Raw genomic sequence first — 19,259 nt, 5'->3', positions numbered from 1 at the left:
TGAAAATTAAAATTCGAAAATTTTTTCTAAAGCCTCCAGGGGACTTCGTTTTCGCACGAAAAAATTTTATGTGCCCTTATTGCATCCGGACCCACAATTCCAACATAAGCTAACATTGTTCAAAATTTGAAATATTTAAAATTATTTTTGTTTAAAAATATTTTGTTTTCATTGGAAAAAACTGAAAAAAACTTATTTTTGTATAATTTTAAAGTATTCTTCGAAAATCTATGATTTTTTATTAAAATTCATTTTAAAAAATACCCATTTGCAATGAAAAATGACCTAGAAATGACCTAAAAAATGTATAATATTAACAATAATTAATTAGATAATTTAAAAGATTTATTTTAGCCGCCCAAAATTATTTAAAAATCACAAATGTTTCTAAATTCGCATAAGGTTTCCTTTTACTTTTTTGATTAAAAGGAAATAATTGCAGATTTAATTTTCAAAATTTTAAATATGAAACAATACTGTTAAAAATTTTGATAATTGTAGATATTTTTAGCTTTTTTGATATATTTGACCCTAAAAATTAAATTGGTTAATAATAAGATTAAAAATTAAAGTAAATAACAATATTTTATTTATATTTTATTTGGAAAAACTGATTGAATGAGGAGGGCTTTCAAAGAGTTTTCCCCTCATGTAAGGGATCGATCCCTATAACTGTCCACAGGTACAAATATCCAGTTTAGTGAGATTACGATCTCACCGGAACTCATTAGAATTATAAAGGATGTAAGAAATAATTACTGTACTTCATTTGAGCTATGGAGAAAAATTTAGAAGCAAGTTTAATTGAATTTCGTATTATAAAAATTTAATTTTAATGACTAAGATTTTCTTGAATTTTCCAAAATTTTCTTAAATTTACTAAAATTAATAGAGTTTACTCAAATGATAACTTCAGTTCACTAAAATTCTTCTCCGGTTACTAATATTCATGTTTATTTTACTCTAATTTATATTATTTCTTTTAAGTCTCTAGAGTTCTATTTAAGCTTAATTGAACTTATAATCACAAATTATCTGAATTATTTAAAATTTATTCAAATTCACTTGAATTTTAGAACTCGAATCTACTTAAATTCGAGCTTTTTTTTACTAATACTCGATTTATACATATAATATACATACAATAATATATAATTTATAGAATTAAATTCAATTTGTTAGAATTTTGCTGAACTTGATTGTACTTATTGTTAATTTAAATTTACTATGAATAAAGTCATTTTAATGTCCTATAATTTATTTTAATCTACATTTATTCACTTAATCAGAATTACATTTGGATTAATATTATTTATTAATATTTTAACACATTTTTTCACTGCAGAAACTCGTAAATGCCACGGAAATACCTTTTCAGGAGAGCAAAACAACTTTTTTTTTAAATTCGAATTATTTTTCATAGAAAAAAATGAAAATTCGAGACACATTAAAAATGCAAGATAGGGAAATAATAATAGCACCATTCGAATCAACTAAACAAATAACATAAGGAGTAATATTTTACTATTTTTTTATAAACAATTGTATGGTATCGAATTCATATTTGTATTTATTGATGATAAAATGGCATTTTTCATTTTTCTATATCACCCATATTTATATAAATTATTTGATAACAAATTTGTTAAGAATTTGAAAATTAAATTTTTTTCACCTTATTGTGAAGAGGAAATTTTCAAATTTAGAGAATTTTAAGCCAATAAAACATATTTCGTAGCTAGTCGTACCGAAACTACGATAATTATTATTCAAAAAAATTGTTTTATATTTGATATTTTAATTGTTTTTAGCAAAAAAAAAAGTTGGTAAGATAGGAATTGGTTAAGAATTCATGCACGTTAGTGCATGTGACACATTTTCGATTTCTACCTTGCCTACATTTTTTTGGGCCATACTAATTCGGAATTCCATACGAGTTGAGATATTAAACTGAAAGTTTGGAAAAATAAAGAAAAGAGACTAAGGAACGTTCAGGTACTAATAAATTTTCAAAATTACAAAAAAATAATGCTTAGAACAAAATTTTCGTTTCGTAGTTATCTTTTAATAGTTTTAATGCCCGCGAGGGCAAGTGCCGCTCGATTCCTAACTTACCCACATTTTTTTTTAATTTTACCAATTCCACACGAAATGAGATATCGCGCTGAAGGTTTGAGAAAAACAACAAAAAGCTTTTATTTATTTTCTCAAACTTTCAGTTCGATATCTCATTTCGTGGAAAATTGGTATAAAATAAATGTAGGTAAGGTAGGAATCGGGCGTCCCTTGCCCCTGTGGGCATAAATACTTATACAGTTTCTACCTTACCGATAATTTTTTTTTACTAAACTCTTATTTACACGATATTGTTTTCACGATCGAGTTTAAAATTTTGGCAAATTACATAAAAGGCAATAAGAGCGAATGTTGTATTCCTAAAAGTTTTTAATTACGAGAAAAAATATTTCCAAAAATAAATTTTTGTATAATTAATAATAATATCTGAATAAAAATTGAGGATCAGATTGGCTCAGATAAATCTTTCTTAGCCCTTTTTATTATTATTCTTTACAAATTCTCAAATCGATATCTCATTTCGTCTCGAATCTGTAGATGAATTGGGCAAAAAAAGTGTCGGTAAGGCAGGAATCAAATAAAAGTTATTTTACAATTTTTTATATGAAAACAATATGGCATTATGAATTTAGTTAGAAGACATTTAAACTTATTATAATTTCATGTGAATTTACTATTTTCAGCTGAAAGTTGGAGAATTATATGTCATTGTGCTTGAAGGAACTAAAATGAATGTGAGTTTACTAAAATCAAACAAAATCAAATGGAATTTATTTAAATTAACTTGCACAGTCCAAAATTAAATTTTAGTTTATTTCTAACTTTAATTTGCTGGAAATAATTTTTAAAAAGCTAGAAATAGTTTAAATGATGATTTGTGACGCAATTTATATTGCTCAACGAAAATGATTTCCGAAAACTAAAAATGTTTACAAATTAATAATTATTTACTTTATTATTATTTTATATATTTCTTTCATTTTAATTACTATTTCTTTTAGTTTTAGGCAAAAAATTATCTCGAGCTCCGCTAGGATTCGAATCCAGGTCTTTAGTTTATTGGCTGATCCACATTGTTTTTACAAACACCTACAGGAAGTTCAGGCAAAATTACTTTTATTTGAACATTAAAATATAGGGATATTCCAACCTTTTGTCAATATTTTTGTTTTTAAATTTATTTTTTTTGTTTGTTAATTTTTAGTACTCATTTCAAAAAAAAAATATTTTTTGAATTTGAACTTCTACCAAAAGGCGCTTCAGTGGAAATACTTCACTGAAAGGCAGTGTAAATTTATACCGTAAAATCGGTATTTTTTAAACATAATTTCGGTACAAATAGTCCCTTGTATAAGTCACGATATTTCTATTGAAATTTTGGTACACATAACCATAGCCTGAGGGGGAAACAACTCTGGTAATCGAGGGTAATCTGTAGTAATCCAGGGTAATCTGTAGTAATCCACTTGTAATCCGACGTACTCCCAGTATGTCGGAAAAATCCATATGTAATCAGAAGTAATCCACTCGTAAGACGAAGTAATAAACTTGTAATGTGGATTAGTCCTCGTATTCCGGAGTAATCGACCTCTAATCCAACGTAATCCACTTCTAAGGCGGAATACTAAACTTGTAATCTGGATTAATCCACATACGCCACAGGAACCCACCTCTAATTCAATCTAATCCACTTTTCAAACGGAGTAATAAACTTTTGAAACGGATTAAGCCACGTACTCCACAGTAATCCACCTCTAATCCAAAGTAATCCACTTGTAACACGGAGTAATAAATTTGTAATCTGGATTAGTCCACGTACGCCAGATTAATCCACGTTTAATCCAAAGTTATCCACTTGTAAAACGGATTAATAAACTTGTAAGTCGTATTAATCCCCTTACTCCGGAGTAATCTACCTTTAATCCAAAGTACTCCACTTGTAAGACGAAGTAATTAACTTTTAATCCAGTGTAATCCACGTAATCCCGCGTAATTCACATATAATTCAAAGTAATCCACTTGTAATCGGAGTAATACACATGCAATCTAAAGTAATTCAGTTCTTATCGGGGGTAATTCACTTTTAATCTTTAGTAATCCAGTGCCATTGCGGAGTATAAACTTTTAATTTTGAGTAATCCAGCTAAATCCACTTGAAATGCGTAATAATCGAGTTTAATCCAATTGTAAACCAGTTAGTTCGGAGAATTTTAAGTAATTCCGAGTTTTTTTAGGTAATACAAGTAATCCATTTAAATACAGGAGAATCCACTTATAATCGAGGGTAGTTAAATATTCAACTACTTGGTTAAAAATTAACATATTTTGTTCATAAATTCAATTTTCTTGTTGAAAATCTTGATTTTATTTCGAAATTCTTTGTCTTCCTTCAAAATTAATGTTTATAACTGTAAATTTAACAGTTTCATTCTTGTTGAAAATTTGTCTTTCATACAAAAAATTAAGACATTTGCTTGAAAGTCCATTTTTTGTCGAAAACTGAATTTTATTATTAAAAATTCATCTATTTGGTTTCAATTTTATATAATTAGTTAAAAATCTATCTTTTTTGTTAGAAAATTAATCTTGTTTGCTTAAAAATTAATCTTTTTTCTTCCAAATCCATATTTTTGCATAAAAATACATTAAAAATTTTTTTTTTACTTTGTTAAAAATTCCCGTTTAGGTTAGAGATACAAAATTTTTGTTAAAAGTTTAACTATTTTTATGAAAATTCATTTCTTTTTAGCTTAAAAATCAATTTTTTAAGTCGAAGTTCAACTATTCCGTTTCTGATTGTAAATTTATACCATTTTTACTTTGAAAATTCCTGAATTTTTTAAAAAAATTGTTCTTTTTTATTGAAAAATAATATATTGGCTTAAAATTGAACTACTTAATTGACAGCTAAACTACTTGGTTCAACATTGAATTGCTTTGTTAATTTTTTTTTTAAATTAACATTTTTCTAAAAAAAGATCTTCTCGGTCGCTCCGCTGAGATTCGAACCACAGAACTTACGATTGCCGGCCAAGCACATTTCCTATTAAGCTACTAGAGAGATCGAAAGAAGAATCTTTTTTTCAGAAACACACGCTTTATTATTCAAGGTGTTACGTATTAATACTAGTCAATTTTTCAAGGAATCTGTATTATCATCAGAGAAGGTAACACGGATCAGTTAAAATAACAGAAATTATTATCGTCTTTTCAGACTAGATGGAAATATGAATTTTTTTTTTAATTTAAATTTCTTCGGGAAAAAGATCTTCTCCATCGCTGCTGAAAGTCTAAACAGCCAATTTCCGGTTGGATGCTTTTCCCATTAAACTACTAGAGAGATCGAAAGAAGAATCTTTTTTTCAGAAACACACGCTTTATTATTCAAGGTGTTACGTATTAATACAAGTTAATTTTTCAAGGAATCTGTATTATCATCAGAGAAGGTAACACATATCAGTAAAGATGTCTTTTTCACTCACCGTTAAAATAAAAATCAACACTATCGATCTAAGTTAACTGTTCAAATAACAGAAGTTATTATCGTCTTTTCAGACTAGATGGAAATATGAATTTTTTTTTTAATTTAAATTTCTTCGGAAAAAAGATCTTCTCCGTCGCTGCTGAAAGTGGAGCCACAGAACTGCCAATTTCTGGTTGGATGCTTTTTCCATTAAGCTACTGGAGAGATCGAAAGAAAAATCTTTTTTTAGAAAAACACGCTGTATTATTCAAGGTGATAATTTTTAAGAAATCTGTTTTATTACCATAGAAGGTACCACCGATCAGTAGAGATATCTTTTTCACCTATCGTTAAAATAGAAATCAACACTATCGATCTAAGTTGACTCTTAAAAACACAGAAATTATTTGCGTCTTTTTAGACTAGATGGAAATATGAATTTTTTTAAAATTCAAATTTAATCTGAAAAAAATAAATTCTCGATCGCTCCGCTGGAAGTTGAGCCACAGAACTTCCGATTTCCGACCAAGCGCATTACCCATTAAGTTAATAGAGAGATCGAAAGAAGAATTTTTTTTTCAGAAAGGCACGCTGTATTAGGCAAAGTGTTACGTATTAATACAATTCAGTTTTTTAAGGAATCTGTTTTATCACTATAAAAGGTAACATCGATCAGTAGAGATATCTTTTTCACTTACCGTTAAAGTATAAATCAGCACTATCGATCTAAATTATCTGTTCAAATAACAAAAATTATTGACGTCTTTTCAGACTAGACGAAACTAGAAATTAAAAAATTTTTAATTAAATTTGATCTGAAAACCGATCTTGTTCATCGCTCCGCTGGGAATCGAACGGCAAAACTTCCGAAGAACTTCCGAACTCTCTGCATCTCGGTGTTACCTTCTCTGGTGAAAATACAGATTCCTGGAAAAACTGTCTTGTATTGATACATAATAACTTGCACAATACAACGCGTGTTACTGAAAAAGGATTCTTCTTTCGATTTCTCTAGTAGCTTAATGGGAAACGCACTTATTTGCATTAAAAATATAATTTTTCCATTTTTAGTTGAAAGCTGACCTTTTATAGTTGAAAAGTCGAATATATGCCTCAAAATGTATCACTTTCTTATTTGAAAATTCAACTAGTTGTTTAAAAATTCATTTATTTTGTTGAATATTCGTTCTTTTCGGTAGCAAATTAATCTCCTTTGTTGAAAATTCATATTTTTAATAGAAAAATCAATTGTTTGTTTAAAAATTAATCTAAGATTAAAGAAATGGTTTCCGTTAAAAATTCACCTGTATTCTTGAAAAATCGCCGTTTGGGGTTAAAAATTTTACTACTTTGGTAATAAATTCAATTATTTGGTTGAAAATTAACTTTTTGTTTGTTAAATCATGTGTTTTGTTAAAAATAGTTTTTCTTAGAAAATTAAACGCCACGGTTAGTCATTCAAATATTTCTTTGAAACTTAATCAATTTTGTTTGTTAAAAAGTAAACGTTTTTGGTTGAAAACTCCGAGCTTAGTTATTCCGCTGAGTACTGCACAATTTTTTTATTAATTATTTAATTATTTTATTGATCCTATGCAACCCAGCATAATCTTAGATAATTCAGAGTAATTTTGTATATGGATGTTATCTAGTGTAATTGATGGTTTAATAGCAATAATAAATTTACAATTTTGAATCTGGCATAACTGACTTTAAACTTTTGAAATTTTCAAATTCCCGCGAATCTTATGAAATACCTATCTAAAATGACGAATTCTCACGTGTATTCCGGTACCGAAACTCAACCATCAGATAACTGGTTATCTCGTTAAATACCGTTCCCGCGTTTGTTATCAATGATAAGTCAGTCAGTTTCTCCTCTCTGCAGCGAACCGCTCCCAGTAATTTGAAAGCAAGTCTACTTGACATAAATTATATAAATGGAACTAAATATCAATAATATAAAGTAATTAATAATCCAAAAATTAAATATTTCAAAAAGCCAATGAACTCCGAAGAAGATGCTTATCTTCGAGCAATATTTGGGATGGTGGAAGTGATCTTTTATGGAAGAAGTCAGGTGACGGTGCCTAGGTTTTTAAAATGGAACTTATGATGAAAAAAATGATTCCAACATCGATTGATATTAACAGAAGAATTATTCTTTTATTTTTAACTTTTTCAACGATATCTTTTTTATTTATTGACGCTGAAACTACTTGTCCTGAAAAATGTTCCTGTTATTTGAATCAAGTTCCTCGTACTATAACCTGTTCTGGAAAAAAATTGACAGAGTTTCCTCAAAATTTGAGCGACTTGGTAAGTTATTATTCAATTAATTTGTTAATTTTTTATTTCATAACTTTTTTTTTGTTTTCATCAATTTATTTATATCTTGAATATTCTTTGTGTCTCAACGTATAAAGGATGAATCATATTATTGAAAATTTTTAATTTCTAAGTCTTTTGTCATAGACGGGGGGCGCCTATTTTTTATAAATTAATGGAGGGGTATGCTCTGTCTGCAATTTTATGTGATCTAATTGATGCAAAAGAGAAAAGAAAAATGAAAAAAAAAAATTATTTTTCTTTCCTCTTTTTTATTTTTGTCCGAAAATTATTATTATTTATTTTTTATTTTTCAGATTACAATAGGATTTTTTTAATAGGAGTTTGCATCAATTTGTTTATTGGACGTTAAATGGGATTTTTAATTTGGATTTTAATCTAATTTAAATTTCTTAAATTTTGTTTATGTAATCTTTACAATACCTTGTAATTCCTCCTATTAAACAAAATTATATTATAAATCATGAATATTAAAATATTAAAATAGTTGATGCAAAAATTGAGAAAGTACAAGAGAAAGTTTTATTTAATTATTTACAATAGGATATAAACAAATTGGGAAAAATTTCAAAGAATTACAGGGAATTTTCATGGATCTTAAACATTTTCGTCAGATTTCTTAATAATTTCCCGATATTTTACAAATCACAAAACTTTTTAGAAGGTTTTAAGTTTTTCAAAAGTGATTTAAAAACATTTACCCGGATTTCAAGGCATTTCAAAACATTTCGAGGGAGTTTGAAAGATTAAAAATATTTCCGAGCATTTCCGGGGATTTGAAGAAAGATTTATAGGGATTTAGAGGATTTTAAAATGATATTATGAGATTTCTAAATATTTCTTCTAGAATTAAAATATTTCATCGAATTTCAGAAGATTGAAAATATTTATACGAATTTCAAGAAATTTCAAAACATTTTAAGAGATTTTTAGTGAAATTTAGAAAATAAATGAAATTAAATGTAATTTTAGGGGATTTTTAGCGATTCCAAAAATTTCAACGAATTTTAAGATAAATCAAAGAATTTTAGAAGATCTAAGAATTATATTTAACCTTCAAGGATATCAAAGAATTAAAAGATTTCTAGGGATTTAACCAGCAGTTAAAAAAAATTTAAATAAATAAGTTTAATTTAAATTATACTCATGAGGGCTTTTAAATGATTTTTACTTTTCTAAATAGAATTTTTACCCTTTTCCAAATATTTTATGGTATTTTAAGGTATTCTAATGGATTTTCAGAGATATACACGATGTCAAGGCATTTCAAAACATTTGGTAGGATTTCCAAAGATTTCAAGAGATTTCTAGTGAACTTTGGAAATTAAATTGAATTAAATTCAAATTCCTGGGATTCCTAGCGACTCCAAATATTTCAAGGGATTATAAGATATTTTGAGGAATTTCACAAAGATTCAAGGATTTCATGAAATGTCAAAGGATTTCAAGGAATTTCAGGGATTAAAAAAAATTTGAACTTTTTTTTTAAAAGGCAGTTAATAAATAATTAATTTAAATTATATTCCAGGACTTTCAAATGATTTAAAAAAAAATATATTGTTACATTTTTTCAAATATTACAATTTATTTCAAAGGATTTTAAAGAATTTGAAGAAATATAATAAATGTCAAGGGGTTTGAAAGAAATTTTTCTAATTTCCAAACATTTAAAGGATTTATAGTGGAATTAGGAAAATAAATGGTATGAAATTAAATTTCAAGGGATTGTTAACGATTTACAAAGAATTTTTAGGTATTATAAGAAATTTCACAAACATTCAAGGATTTTATTTAGTCTCCAAAAATTTTAAGAAATTTAAATGGTTTTCTAAGATAAATCTAAGAAATCAGTTTAATTTAAATTTTATCTAAGGACTCTTAAATGGTTTATGCTTTTTTAAATGGACTTTAAAGAATTTTTGGAATTTCCAAAGATTTCCAGGGATTTAAAGATATTTCGAAGAATTTTACGAGATTTAAGGATTTTACTAAATCTCCAAGGATTTGACGGAATTTAAAAGATTTTCAGGGATTGAAACGGGTCTTTTTTGATAGATAAATTTAATTAATAAGTTGAATTTCTATTTCATTGAAGGGCTTTTACATGCCTTATACTTTTTTATTGCAAGGAATTTCTAGTGAACTTTTGAATATAAATTACATTAAATGAAAATTTCCGTGATTCCTAGTGAATCCAAAGACTTCGAGGAATTTTAGAGCATTTTAAGGAATTTCACCAATATTCAAGGATTTTATTAAATATTAAAGGATTTTAGGAGATTTCAAAGATTTTCAGGGATTCAAACGAAGCTTTTAAAAATAAATTTACTGAATAATTTTAATTTTAATTATACTAAAGGCTTTTAAATAATTTACACTTTTCTAAATGGATTTTCACATTTTTCCAAACATGCAAAGTTATTTTAAGGGTTTGTAAAGGATTTTAAAAGACACAAAAAAAGTGATTTCAACACATTTTGTAAGATTCCAAAATATTTCAAGGTATTTATGGTCAAATTTAGAAAATAAATGGAATTAAATGAAATTTCAAGGGCTTCCTAATTAGACTCAAGAGCTTCTAAATGATTTATACTTTTCTAAATGGATTTTCACCCTTTTTAAAGATTTCAATGTATTTTTAGTGATTTTAAAGGATTTCAAGATATATACAAAATATCAAGGGATTTCAAAGAATTTTGTAGTATTTCCAAAGATTTCAAGGAATTTCTAGTATAATTTGGCAAATCCATTTAAATAAACCAAAATTTAATTTTCAATCTAATAAGATGAATGTTTAACAAGAAACTGTCACATTTGACATTTTACCCAAAACAGATTTCACTTTTGAATCGAAAACAGTTGAATTTCATAAATAAGTACGAAATTCGACAAAATGGTTGAATCCTCAACTAAAAAAGAATAATTGTCAACAAAAATGTTTCATTTTTAAACGAAAAATTGATTCCTTATAAAGAAAGGAATTTTTAACGACATTTGTAAATTTTCAAATAAGAAGATTAATTTTCAATTTAGAAAGTCGATTTATTAACAAAAGAGTGTAATTTTTCACCAAAGAAATTAGTTTCTGAACTAAAATGGTCAATCTTTCACTAAAAACATAGATTTTTAACAATTTAGTTCAACTTCTAACCAAACAGTTACGCTTCTTTACCAAATTGTTGCAATTTTTAGCCGAAGAGACGAATTTTCTACAAAACAGTTCAATTTTGAACACGAAAATGTGAATCTTCAAACAGATAATTGAATTATTAACCAAAAATATGAATTTTTTCACCAAACAGATTAACCAAGAAGATTAATTTTCTACCAAAAAGGACAAATTTTAAACAAAATACATAAACTTTTAACCATATAGTTGAATTTTGAATCAAATTCATAAATTTTCTACCAAATAGTTGCATTTTAACCCAAAATGGAATAGTAAAATTTCCGAAAAAAGTTAAGTTTTAATTTGAATAACTAATTTTCTATAAAACTGTTGAGTTTTCCCCTAAATAGTTCGAATTTCTATCAATTTTTTTAGTTAATTTTAAATCAAAAAGATGAAGTTTTAAAAAAAGTTGAATTTTCGGTTTAAAAAAATTGATTTTAAATAAAAAAATTTATTTTAAATCAAAAAACTAATTTTCAACCAAAAGTTGAATTTTCTTTAAAAAAATTAGTTTTAAACTAAACAATGAATTTTCAACAAATTAGGTGTATTTCAAACCAAAGAGAGTACTTTTCTACTAAAATTACGAATTTTTAACTCAAAAAGAATTGGGAGAATGAATTTCCACTTTAAACCAATGATTTGGATTTTCAACCCTAAAACACCAACTTTTAACAAAAAATGTGATGGTTCATATTTATATCAAAAAAGATTTTTATTTTAAATTCTACATAAAAAAGTCGCATCATTAACAAAATAGTTTTATTTTCAATAAAAGAAATGAATTTTCAACTGAAACGAAAAATCTTCAACTGATAACATCAATTTCAAAAAAAGAGATTTGGATTTTCAAAAAAAAAAAATTATTTTTCAACCGAAAGGGATTAATTTTTAACCAAACAGTTACAGCTGTAATGAAAAAATATCAAATGTATGCAAAAAATATAAATTTTCAAACCAAAAAAGAAAAAAGATTGCAATCCCGAATTTATAAAATCTTTCGTTTCTAAAAATAAGTACTTATTTTTATTAAAACATTTTATTTGATAAGTAGATGCAATTTTTGTGAAATATGGGTGGGGGCCAACAATTTTTCACTATATCTAACATGGGGGGAAGGCTTTGAAAATTCTATAAAAACACCTCACGTAATTTGTGGATGACCCGTTATTTGTTTATTAATTTATTATTTCGTGAATTTATTATTATTACTTTTAACAATAATACCAATCCTACTAGGTACTGCTAAGTTTGTTAAGTAAATCACAATTAATACTGTTACAATTATCAACAAAGTCACATAATTTTTTTACATTTAATATTTAGCTGTTTACAATAAAATCTTTTTAACTTTTGTTTTTTGGTGATTAACAGACTTGAAAATATCTTAAGTAAGAAAAAATGGTTGGAATACGTACCCCTCTCCTCGCATGTAAGACAGCACAAGAAAATATTTTACCCCCCACAATCAAAAAAAGACTACGTAATTTTTGTTCGGCCCTGAAGGCTTTCCAATTTATGTTTTCCCAATCAAGTAATTAGTCATTTTGAATTAAATTGTTATCATATAACAAACAAAATTTAAATCAAGGGCGTCATCGTGGCTCAGTCGGTATCGCACTTGCCTTATGTTCCGATAGTGCAGCCTTGGCAGCCCTGACTCGGGTTCGATTCCTAGAGCAGGAAGAGGGCCTGGATTTTTTTCAGAAAGCTTCGCTTCTATCCTTGTTATGCTATTCCAACAATACACTACAGTTTATAAATAACCCTATAGTATAGTCACCAATGACCCTAGCAGGCGATGCGACTATAAACTAATAATAAACTTTTTAAAAGTTTAAATAAATTATTTTTCCCAACAGGTGGAGCACTTGGATTTATCAGAGAATTATATATCAGAGATTCCAGATGACATAAATCGCTTATCAGAACTTGAGGACTTGAATCTATCTCGAAATCGACTGACATCACTTCCAAGTAGCCTAGCTGGTCTTCACAAACTTCAAACCTTAAGTTTAAGTGGAAACAATATAACTGTTGCAAACAAGTTGTCTTCTCTAAGTCAGCTAAGCTTTTTGAAAATGCTGTATCTCTCTCATAATCCATTATCTAATTTAAATGGATTGCAGAACACAAATCTTCAAATTCTTGATGCTAGTCATTGCGGTAAGAAGAAATAATTAAAGTTAGCGCTTGTCTATTTCAAGGTCCAAAAAACGTAAGCATTTGCGGATTTCAAGGCGCGCGCTCTGAGCATGTGCAGTATGTATGCATTTGCGCATCATGCACGCCAATGTTTTCCAAGTGTCTCTGTTAACGTAAGACGTGATAAATATAACATTTCCTTGAAATAGTAGAATTTTCGAATTAAAAATCAATATAATAGAATCAAGAAACGGCTCAAATATTTTGTGGAATATTGAGTTTTATAGCATGACGTCACAGTCATGCTAGGATAAGCGGAAATGTCAGGAAGGTTAGCATAGTTGGCACATCTTGACATGGAACTGCATACACCTTTCTGGAGTAAATATTCTAAACAAAAAAGTAAGTTATAAATATCTGAATAGTAATATGACAAAAAAATCCATTCTACATTTGACAAACATTACTATTCGTACATTTATGACTTACTTTTACATTGAGTGTATTTTTTTCCAACAACTCGTATTTCCCATGACGTCATGCTAAAATACTCAATTCAAACCAACGAGAGCTTGCCGTTCTTCGGGCCTCTTTTTAATTGACCAATGAAACGTTTCACTAAAACATTAAATTTTTCATAGAACAATTAAATGTTTTATTACACTAAGGTTTCAGCGGCTCTTCAAAGTTCTAAAATAAGGGTTATTTTTTTTTAATATTTGAAAAGTTAAAATTAGTGAATTTATTTTACAAGTAAAGCACCTTAATATAGACTTCACACTCTCTCCCACATAACTCAATAACAAAAACTATTTTTGTTGAAGTTCAATTTTTTAAATTAAAAAATTGAATATTTATTAGTTATATAATTAGGCCATTTCAATTTTTCAATTTTTAAATTTCTACTTAGTCACTAGAAACACGCAGCAAACGCACAATATTTATTAAAAATAAAATAATACTGTTCTTTTTTACAAATTTAGTAGAAGTTAACATAATTTTTTACATTGATTAAGCATCAGATAAACTTAAGTTTTTTCAACTTTAAGGGAATGTGATACTTAATTAGAAGATACCAATAGTAGAGTGATTTTTTTCAAGAAAATAGTTGAAACAATTGGCAAATAAATTATTAAGAAAAATGATTAAAAATTCAATATGAGTCGCATTAACTTCCTAAATTTTCAAGTCGACATTTATTGAATTTTCAACAAAATAAAATAACATTTTAACCACACAGTAGCATCAGTAACCAAAAGACAATTTTTTTCGAGGACAGATAAATTTTCAACAAAAAAATGTATTCGCAACCAAGAAAGATGGCTTTTCTACAATAAAATTTCTATAAATTTTTTAAATTCCTAAAAAAGTTTCTACCGACAGAAAAATTTTCCACCACCTGAATTAAAAAAAAATGAAATTTTAAACGAAACAGTTGAATCCTTACCCAAATAGATAAATTTGCAATCATTAAAAATTATTTTAAATTAAAACACTGAACTTTTAACTAAAAAAGATATTTTTTAAATTAAAAATTTAATTGTCCAATTTTCAAAAACTAATTTTAGAAAATCCTCAACAGCAAAGATAAATTTTAAATAAACAAGATATATAAATTTATAAATTATGATTATTTTTTCAATTATAAAGGCGAATTTTCAACAAAACATATGAATTTTCCACCAACATAAAATAGTTTTATATTTTCTAATATAGAATTCATCTCATTTGGTAAAGATTATACTATTTGTTTGAAGTATTAACTGTTTTGTTGGAAATATTTTTTTCAGTTAAAAATTAATTTTCTTAACTGAAAATTTAAATAATCCAATTTTGGCTAAAAATGGATCATTGCAAGTGAAAAATTCAAATGTAAAATTTTTTATTGAGAATGCGTATTTATCGGTTGAAAGTGGAACTAATTATTTGTAGATTCACATTATGACTTGATTAAACTATTTAGTTAAAATTTACTTTTTTTAATCAATATTCTCAACTGACAAGTTAACTAATTCATCCTTTGTTAAAAATTAATAATTTTCACTTGAAAATTGAACTATTAAATTTTACATTAAGAATTGATCTTTTTTTCTTAAAAATTCAACTGCTTGGTTGAAAGTGTAACTAGTTTTTTTAAGTTTTAAATATTTTGTACAAAATCCCTTTTTATTTAATTATTATTTTTTAATTAAAATTTGAATAATCCATTTTTAATTGCCAGTTGATTGATTTGAGTTAAAAATTTAACGATTTGGTTAAAAATTTATTATTTAAATTTATTATTTTCCTTTATTGGTAGGAACTTAATTTTTTTGATGGAAAAAAATACTTGACTGAAAGTTTAACTACTTTGATAAAAATTTATTTCTTTATTTAAAGTTTCATCTCTTTGGTTGAAAATTCCGCCATTTTCTTAAACATTTTTTATATTAAAATCAAATTTTATGAACATAGAATGTTCCGTCTTTTAAATGGAAAATTTAGTTTCGGTAGAAAATTGAACTATTTATTTGAAAATTCTTCTATTTTTGGCACAAAATTTAAATATTTGAAATTTTTAGTTAAAAATTAATTTGTTTATCGGAAAATTTAGCTTAACTGAATTAAATTGAGAGAGAATAAAAACAGTTTTATGTTTAACTAACAAGGTTTAAATTAATTCAACTTTTAAACAAGTAGCTGAATTAGCAAACATAAAAAACGAATTTTCAACCGAATTTTTGAATCCTGCTTTGAAAATAAATATGTAAAAATGTGCCTACCAAATTGATGAATTTTCAGGTCGAAAAGACCAATTGTCTACAAAGCAGTTAATTTTTAAACTAAAAAAGGTAATTTTCAACCAAATAGTTCAACTTCCTACCAAAATAGTTGACTTTTCAAGAAAAAGGATGACAGATGAATATTAACATTAGCATTTTTTAAATATTAAAAAATTTCCCGCCATGATTTTTGAAAATTTCGAATATTTGAAGCGCTTCATGATACTTATAACTCTAATCAAGTTAGGGATCTTGGATAAAATATTTTTATTTTATTTTTTAATAGATAAAATTTCTACAAGTTATTTATCAAGCTACCTAAATGTAATTAATTGAACATTGTAAAACTATTTTTTCATGATTATTAATGTACAGATAATTAATAATATAGGGATAACAGAATTTGGAAGTACATTTTTGGAAGGATTCCCAAATATAAAGACTTTAAGTTTGGCAGAGAATTCCCTAACAAATATTTCAAACCCATTGAGTGATACTCTGACATGGTTGAATTGCTCTGATTGTGATTTGAAAATCTTAAAATCTGATACATTTGAAGGCCTTACAAACCTTGAAGAACTCATAATGCAGAATAATAAGAACTTAATATACAGCATGAGGTAAGCTAAATGTCAATTACTTTTTTATCATTACTATAAAATATACTGAAAAATAATGGCTTAAAATCAATCTTAAAATTTCTAACGAGAATTTTATCCAGGTAGGAGTTAGAAGCAAAATAATGATTGTTCAAGTGAATATGGGGTTTTTATATTTTACTAACATTTTTCCGAAAGAGAACATTCAGAAAAAAGATTCTTTGATTTGAAAAAATGTCTTTGTACCAAAGAAGAATATTTATTCGTTTTCGATCAAAGAAAATTTTCTTTGATTCAAAAAAATTGATCTAATATAAAGAAATGCTTTTTTTTGTTCCGATGACTTTTTTCTTTAATTTAAAATGATTTTCTTCATTTTGTAGTTATTTTTAATTAACTAAAAAAACGATATTAAAAAAATGGTTTCTTTAATTTACAAAAAATATGGATTTGAGTGATACTGGAATTCTGAATCTTTCTGATATTTACAAATAAAAATTTGCCAACTTGTTTAATTTTTAATGTTCATAATTTAACATAATGAAATTAAAAAAAAAATTTAAATGGACCTACCTTGGAGATTTGCAATTGCAGATTCTTCAATTCTTAATGTTTAAAATTTAGAAAGAAATAATTTTGAATGCTTGTTTACTTAATAGTTCATTTTTTAAGATTGACAATTGAAAGCTTTTCAATTTTAAATATATGAAAATAAAAATTCTTAAATTTGGATAATTTTTAAGATCAAAAATAAAATCTTTTAAATTTTTAAATCTTTAAAATCCTTAAATCTTTTATAATCTTATAAGACTTTCTAAAATATTTTTAATGCTTCTGAAATATTTTGAAATCTTATGAAATGTTTTGAAACCTTTCTAATCGTCTGAAATCTTTGAAATCTGTAAAATCTTTAAAATATTTGTGAAACCTCTTAAAATCTGTTAAAACAATTTTAAATCTCTGAAACATGTCTAAAATGTTTTTAAACAATTTGAAATCCCTAGAAATCTTTGGAAATATTTTTAATCTGATGTACGCATCTTTGTGAAATGATTTGAATCCTTGGTTAATTTTTTAAATCCTTGTAATCTTTTGAAATCTTTTTAAATATTAATATATTTTTAAATATTTTAAAATTTTTTGAAGTCTTTTAAAAATCTTTAGAATCTTAAAAATCTTTTAAAATTGTTTGAAATATAATTTGCATTCCTTTGTAAAATCTCTTAAATGCTTGAAATCCTTAAAATCTTTCTCGAATATTTTGAGACCCTTTAAAATCATTAGACATTTTTCTTACTCTTTTAAATCTGATGTACGCAACTTTGTGCAATCTTTGGAATCCTTGAATCTTTTTAAATATTTGAAATCTTTTTGAAAAATTTGTGAAGTGTTTTGGAAGTCTTTAAAATACTTTTAAATCGTTGAAATCTTTAAAAATTGTTCGAATTCTGATTCACACGCCTCTGTGAAATCTCTTGAACCTTTCAATCTTTCAATCTTTGAATCCTTGAAATTTTTGTAAGACCTTTACGTTTTTGTGAAATCTTTTGAAAACTTCTAAATCCTATGCGATCTTTAAATGATTGTGAAATCTTTAAAACCCTTGAAATCTTTGTGAAATTCGTTTAAATATTCTAAAATCTTTTGAAATCTTTGATATATTTTTTTAATCTTTTGTAAAACCGTTTCAAACATATTCTTAAAGTTTTACATCTTTCAAAAAAAATTGTGAAATCTTGTGAACATTTTTTAATTCTTTGCTAAATTTTTAAATTGCTGAAATGATTTAAATCTTTGAAATCCTTTAAATTTTTGTGAGATCTTTGAACTCTTTGTGAAATTTTCTAAAATTATTTGAAACCCCTTCAATTTTTCTTAAATGTTTTGAAAATTTGCGAAATTAAATGAAATATTTGAAACCCTTGAAATCTTTGTAAAACTATTCGTATCTTTAAAATCTTTACCAAATCTTTGAAATCCCTGTAATTTCTATGAAACATTTTTTTAAAGTTCTAAACATTTCTTAAATGTTTTTAAGTATCAGATATCTTTCTGAAATCCTTTCAAACTTTTTGAAACCTTTTGAAATATGATGAATTTGTCTTTGTTATTTTTTAAGACCTTCAAATCTTCTTAAAAGATTTTTTAATCTTTTAAAATATTTTTAAATATTTTAAATCATTTTGAACAATTTCTGAAGTCTCTGTGAAAACGTTTGAAATCTTTGAACTTCTTAACATTTTTGAAATCGTAGTGAAATATTCTAAAATAATTTGAAACCTTTTGAAACCTATTAAATATTTCCTAAATATTTGAAATATTTGAAATCTAAGAAATTGTTCGTAATATTTGAAATGTTTCATAATCGTTGAAATTTTTTACTCGTTTGAAATCTTATTTTCGTTAAATCTTTCGATACTTTATAAAATCCTTTGAAACCTTTGAAATCTTTCTGAAGTCTTTTTTAAATCGTTTGAAATATAGAAAAATTACAAATCTTAATGAAATCATTTCAAAACTTTTTTTGTTTAAAATCTTTTAAATTTTTAAAATTTTTTCAAATCTGTTGTACACGCCTTTGTGAAATCTTTGACCTCTTTCTAAAATATTTTAAAATATTGAACATATTTGACTTTTTTTTAATCTTCTAAAATCTTTTGAAATGTTTTTTAAACTATTTAATTCTTCTAAAG

At 25.8% G+C, this 19,259-nt stretch overlaps 1 protein-coding gene across 1 annotated transcript in view; it reads left to right on the top strand.

Annotated features, from left to right (window-relative positions):
- Positions 1-7,454: 7,454 nt before the first annotated feature.
- LOC117181834 (podocan) overlaps positions 7,455-19,259 on the top strand; it is a 36,551-nt gene continuing 24,746 nt past the window's right edge. The window contains exons 1-3 of the mRNA XM_033374828.1: positions 7,455-7,858; positions 12,923-13,226; positions 16,359-16,587. Coding sequence (XP_033230719.1) covers positions 7,643-7,858; positions 12,923-13,226; positions 16,359-16,587 — 749 coding nt within the window. The 5' untranslated portion in view covers positions 7,455-7,642. The remainder of the gene's footprint in view (positions 7,859-12,922; positions 13,227-16,358; positions 16,588-19,259) is intronic.

The sequence above is a fragment of the Belonocnema kinseyi genome, chromosome 10, assembly GCF_010883055.1.
Source record: "Belonocnema kinseyi isolate 2016_QV_RU_SX_M_011 chromosome 10, B_treatae_v1, whole genome shotgun sequence".
NCBI classification, from domain to species: domain Eukaryota; kingdom Metazoa; phylum Arthropoda; class Insecta; order Hymenoptera; family Cynipidae; genus Belonocnema; species Belonocnema kinseyi.
This window is presented reverse-complemented; position numbering and strand designations above follow the sequence as displayed.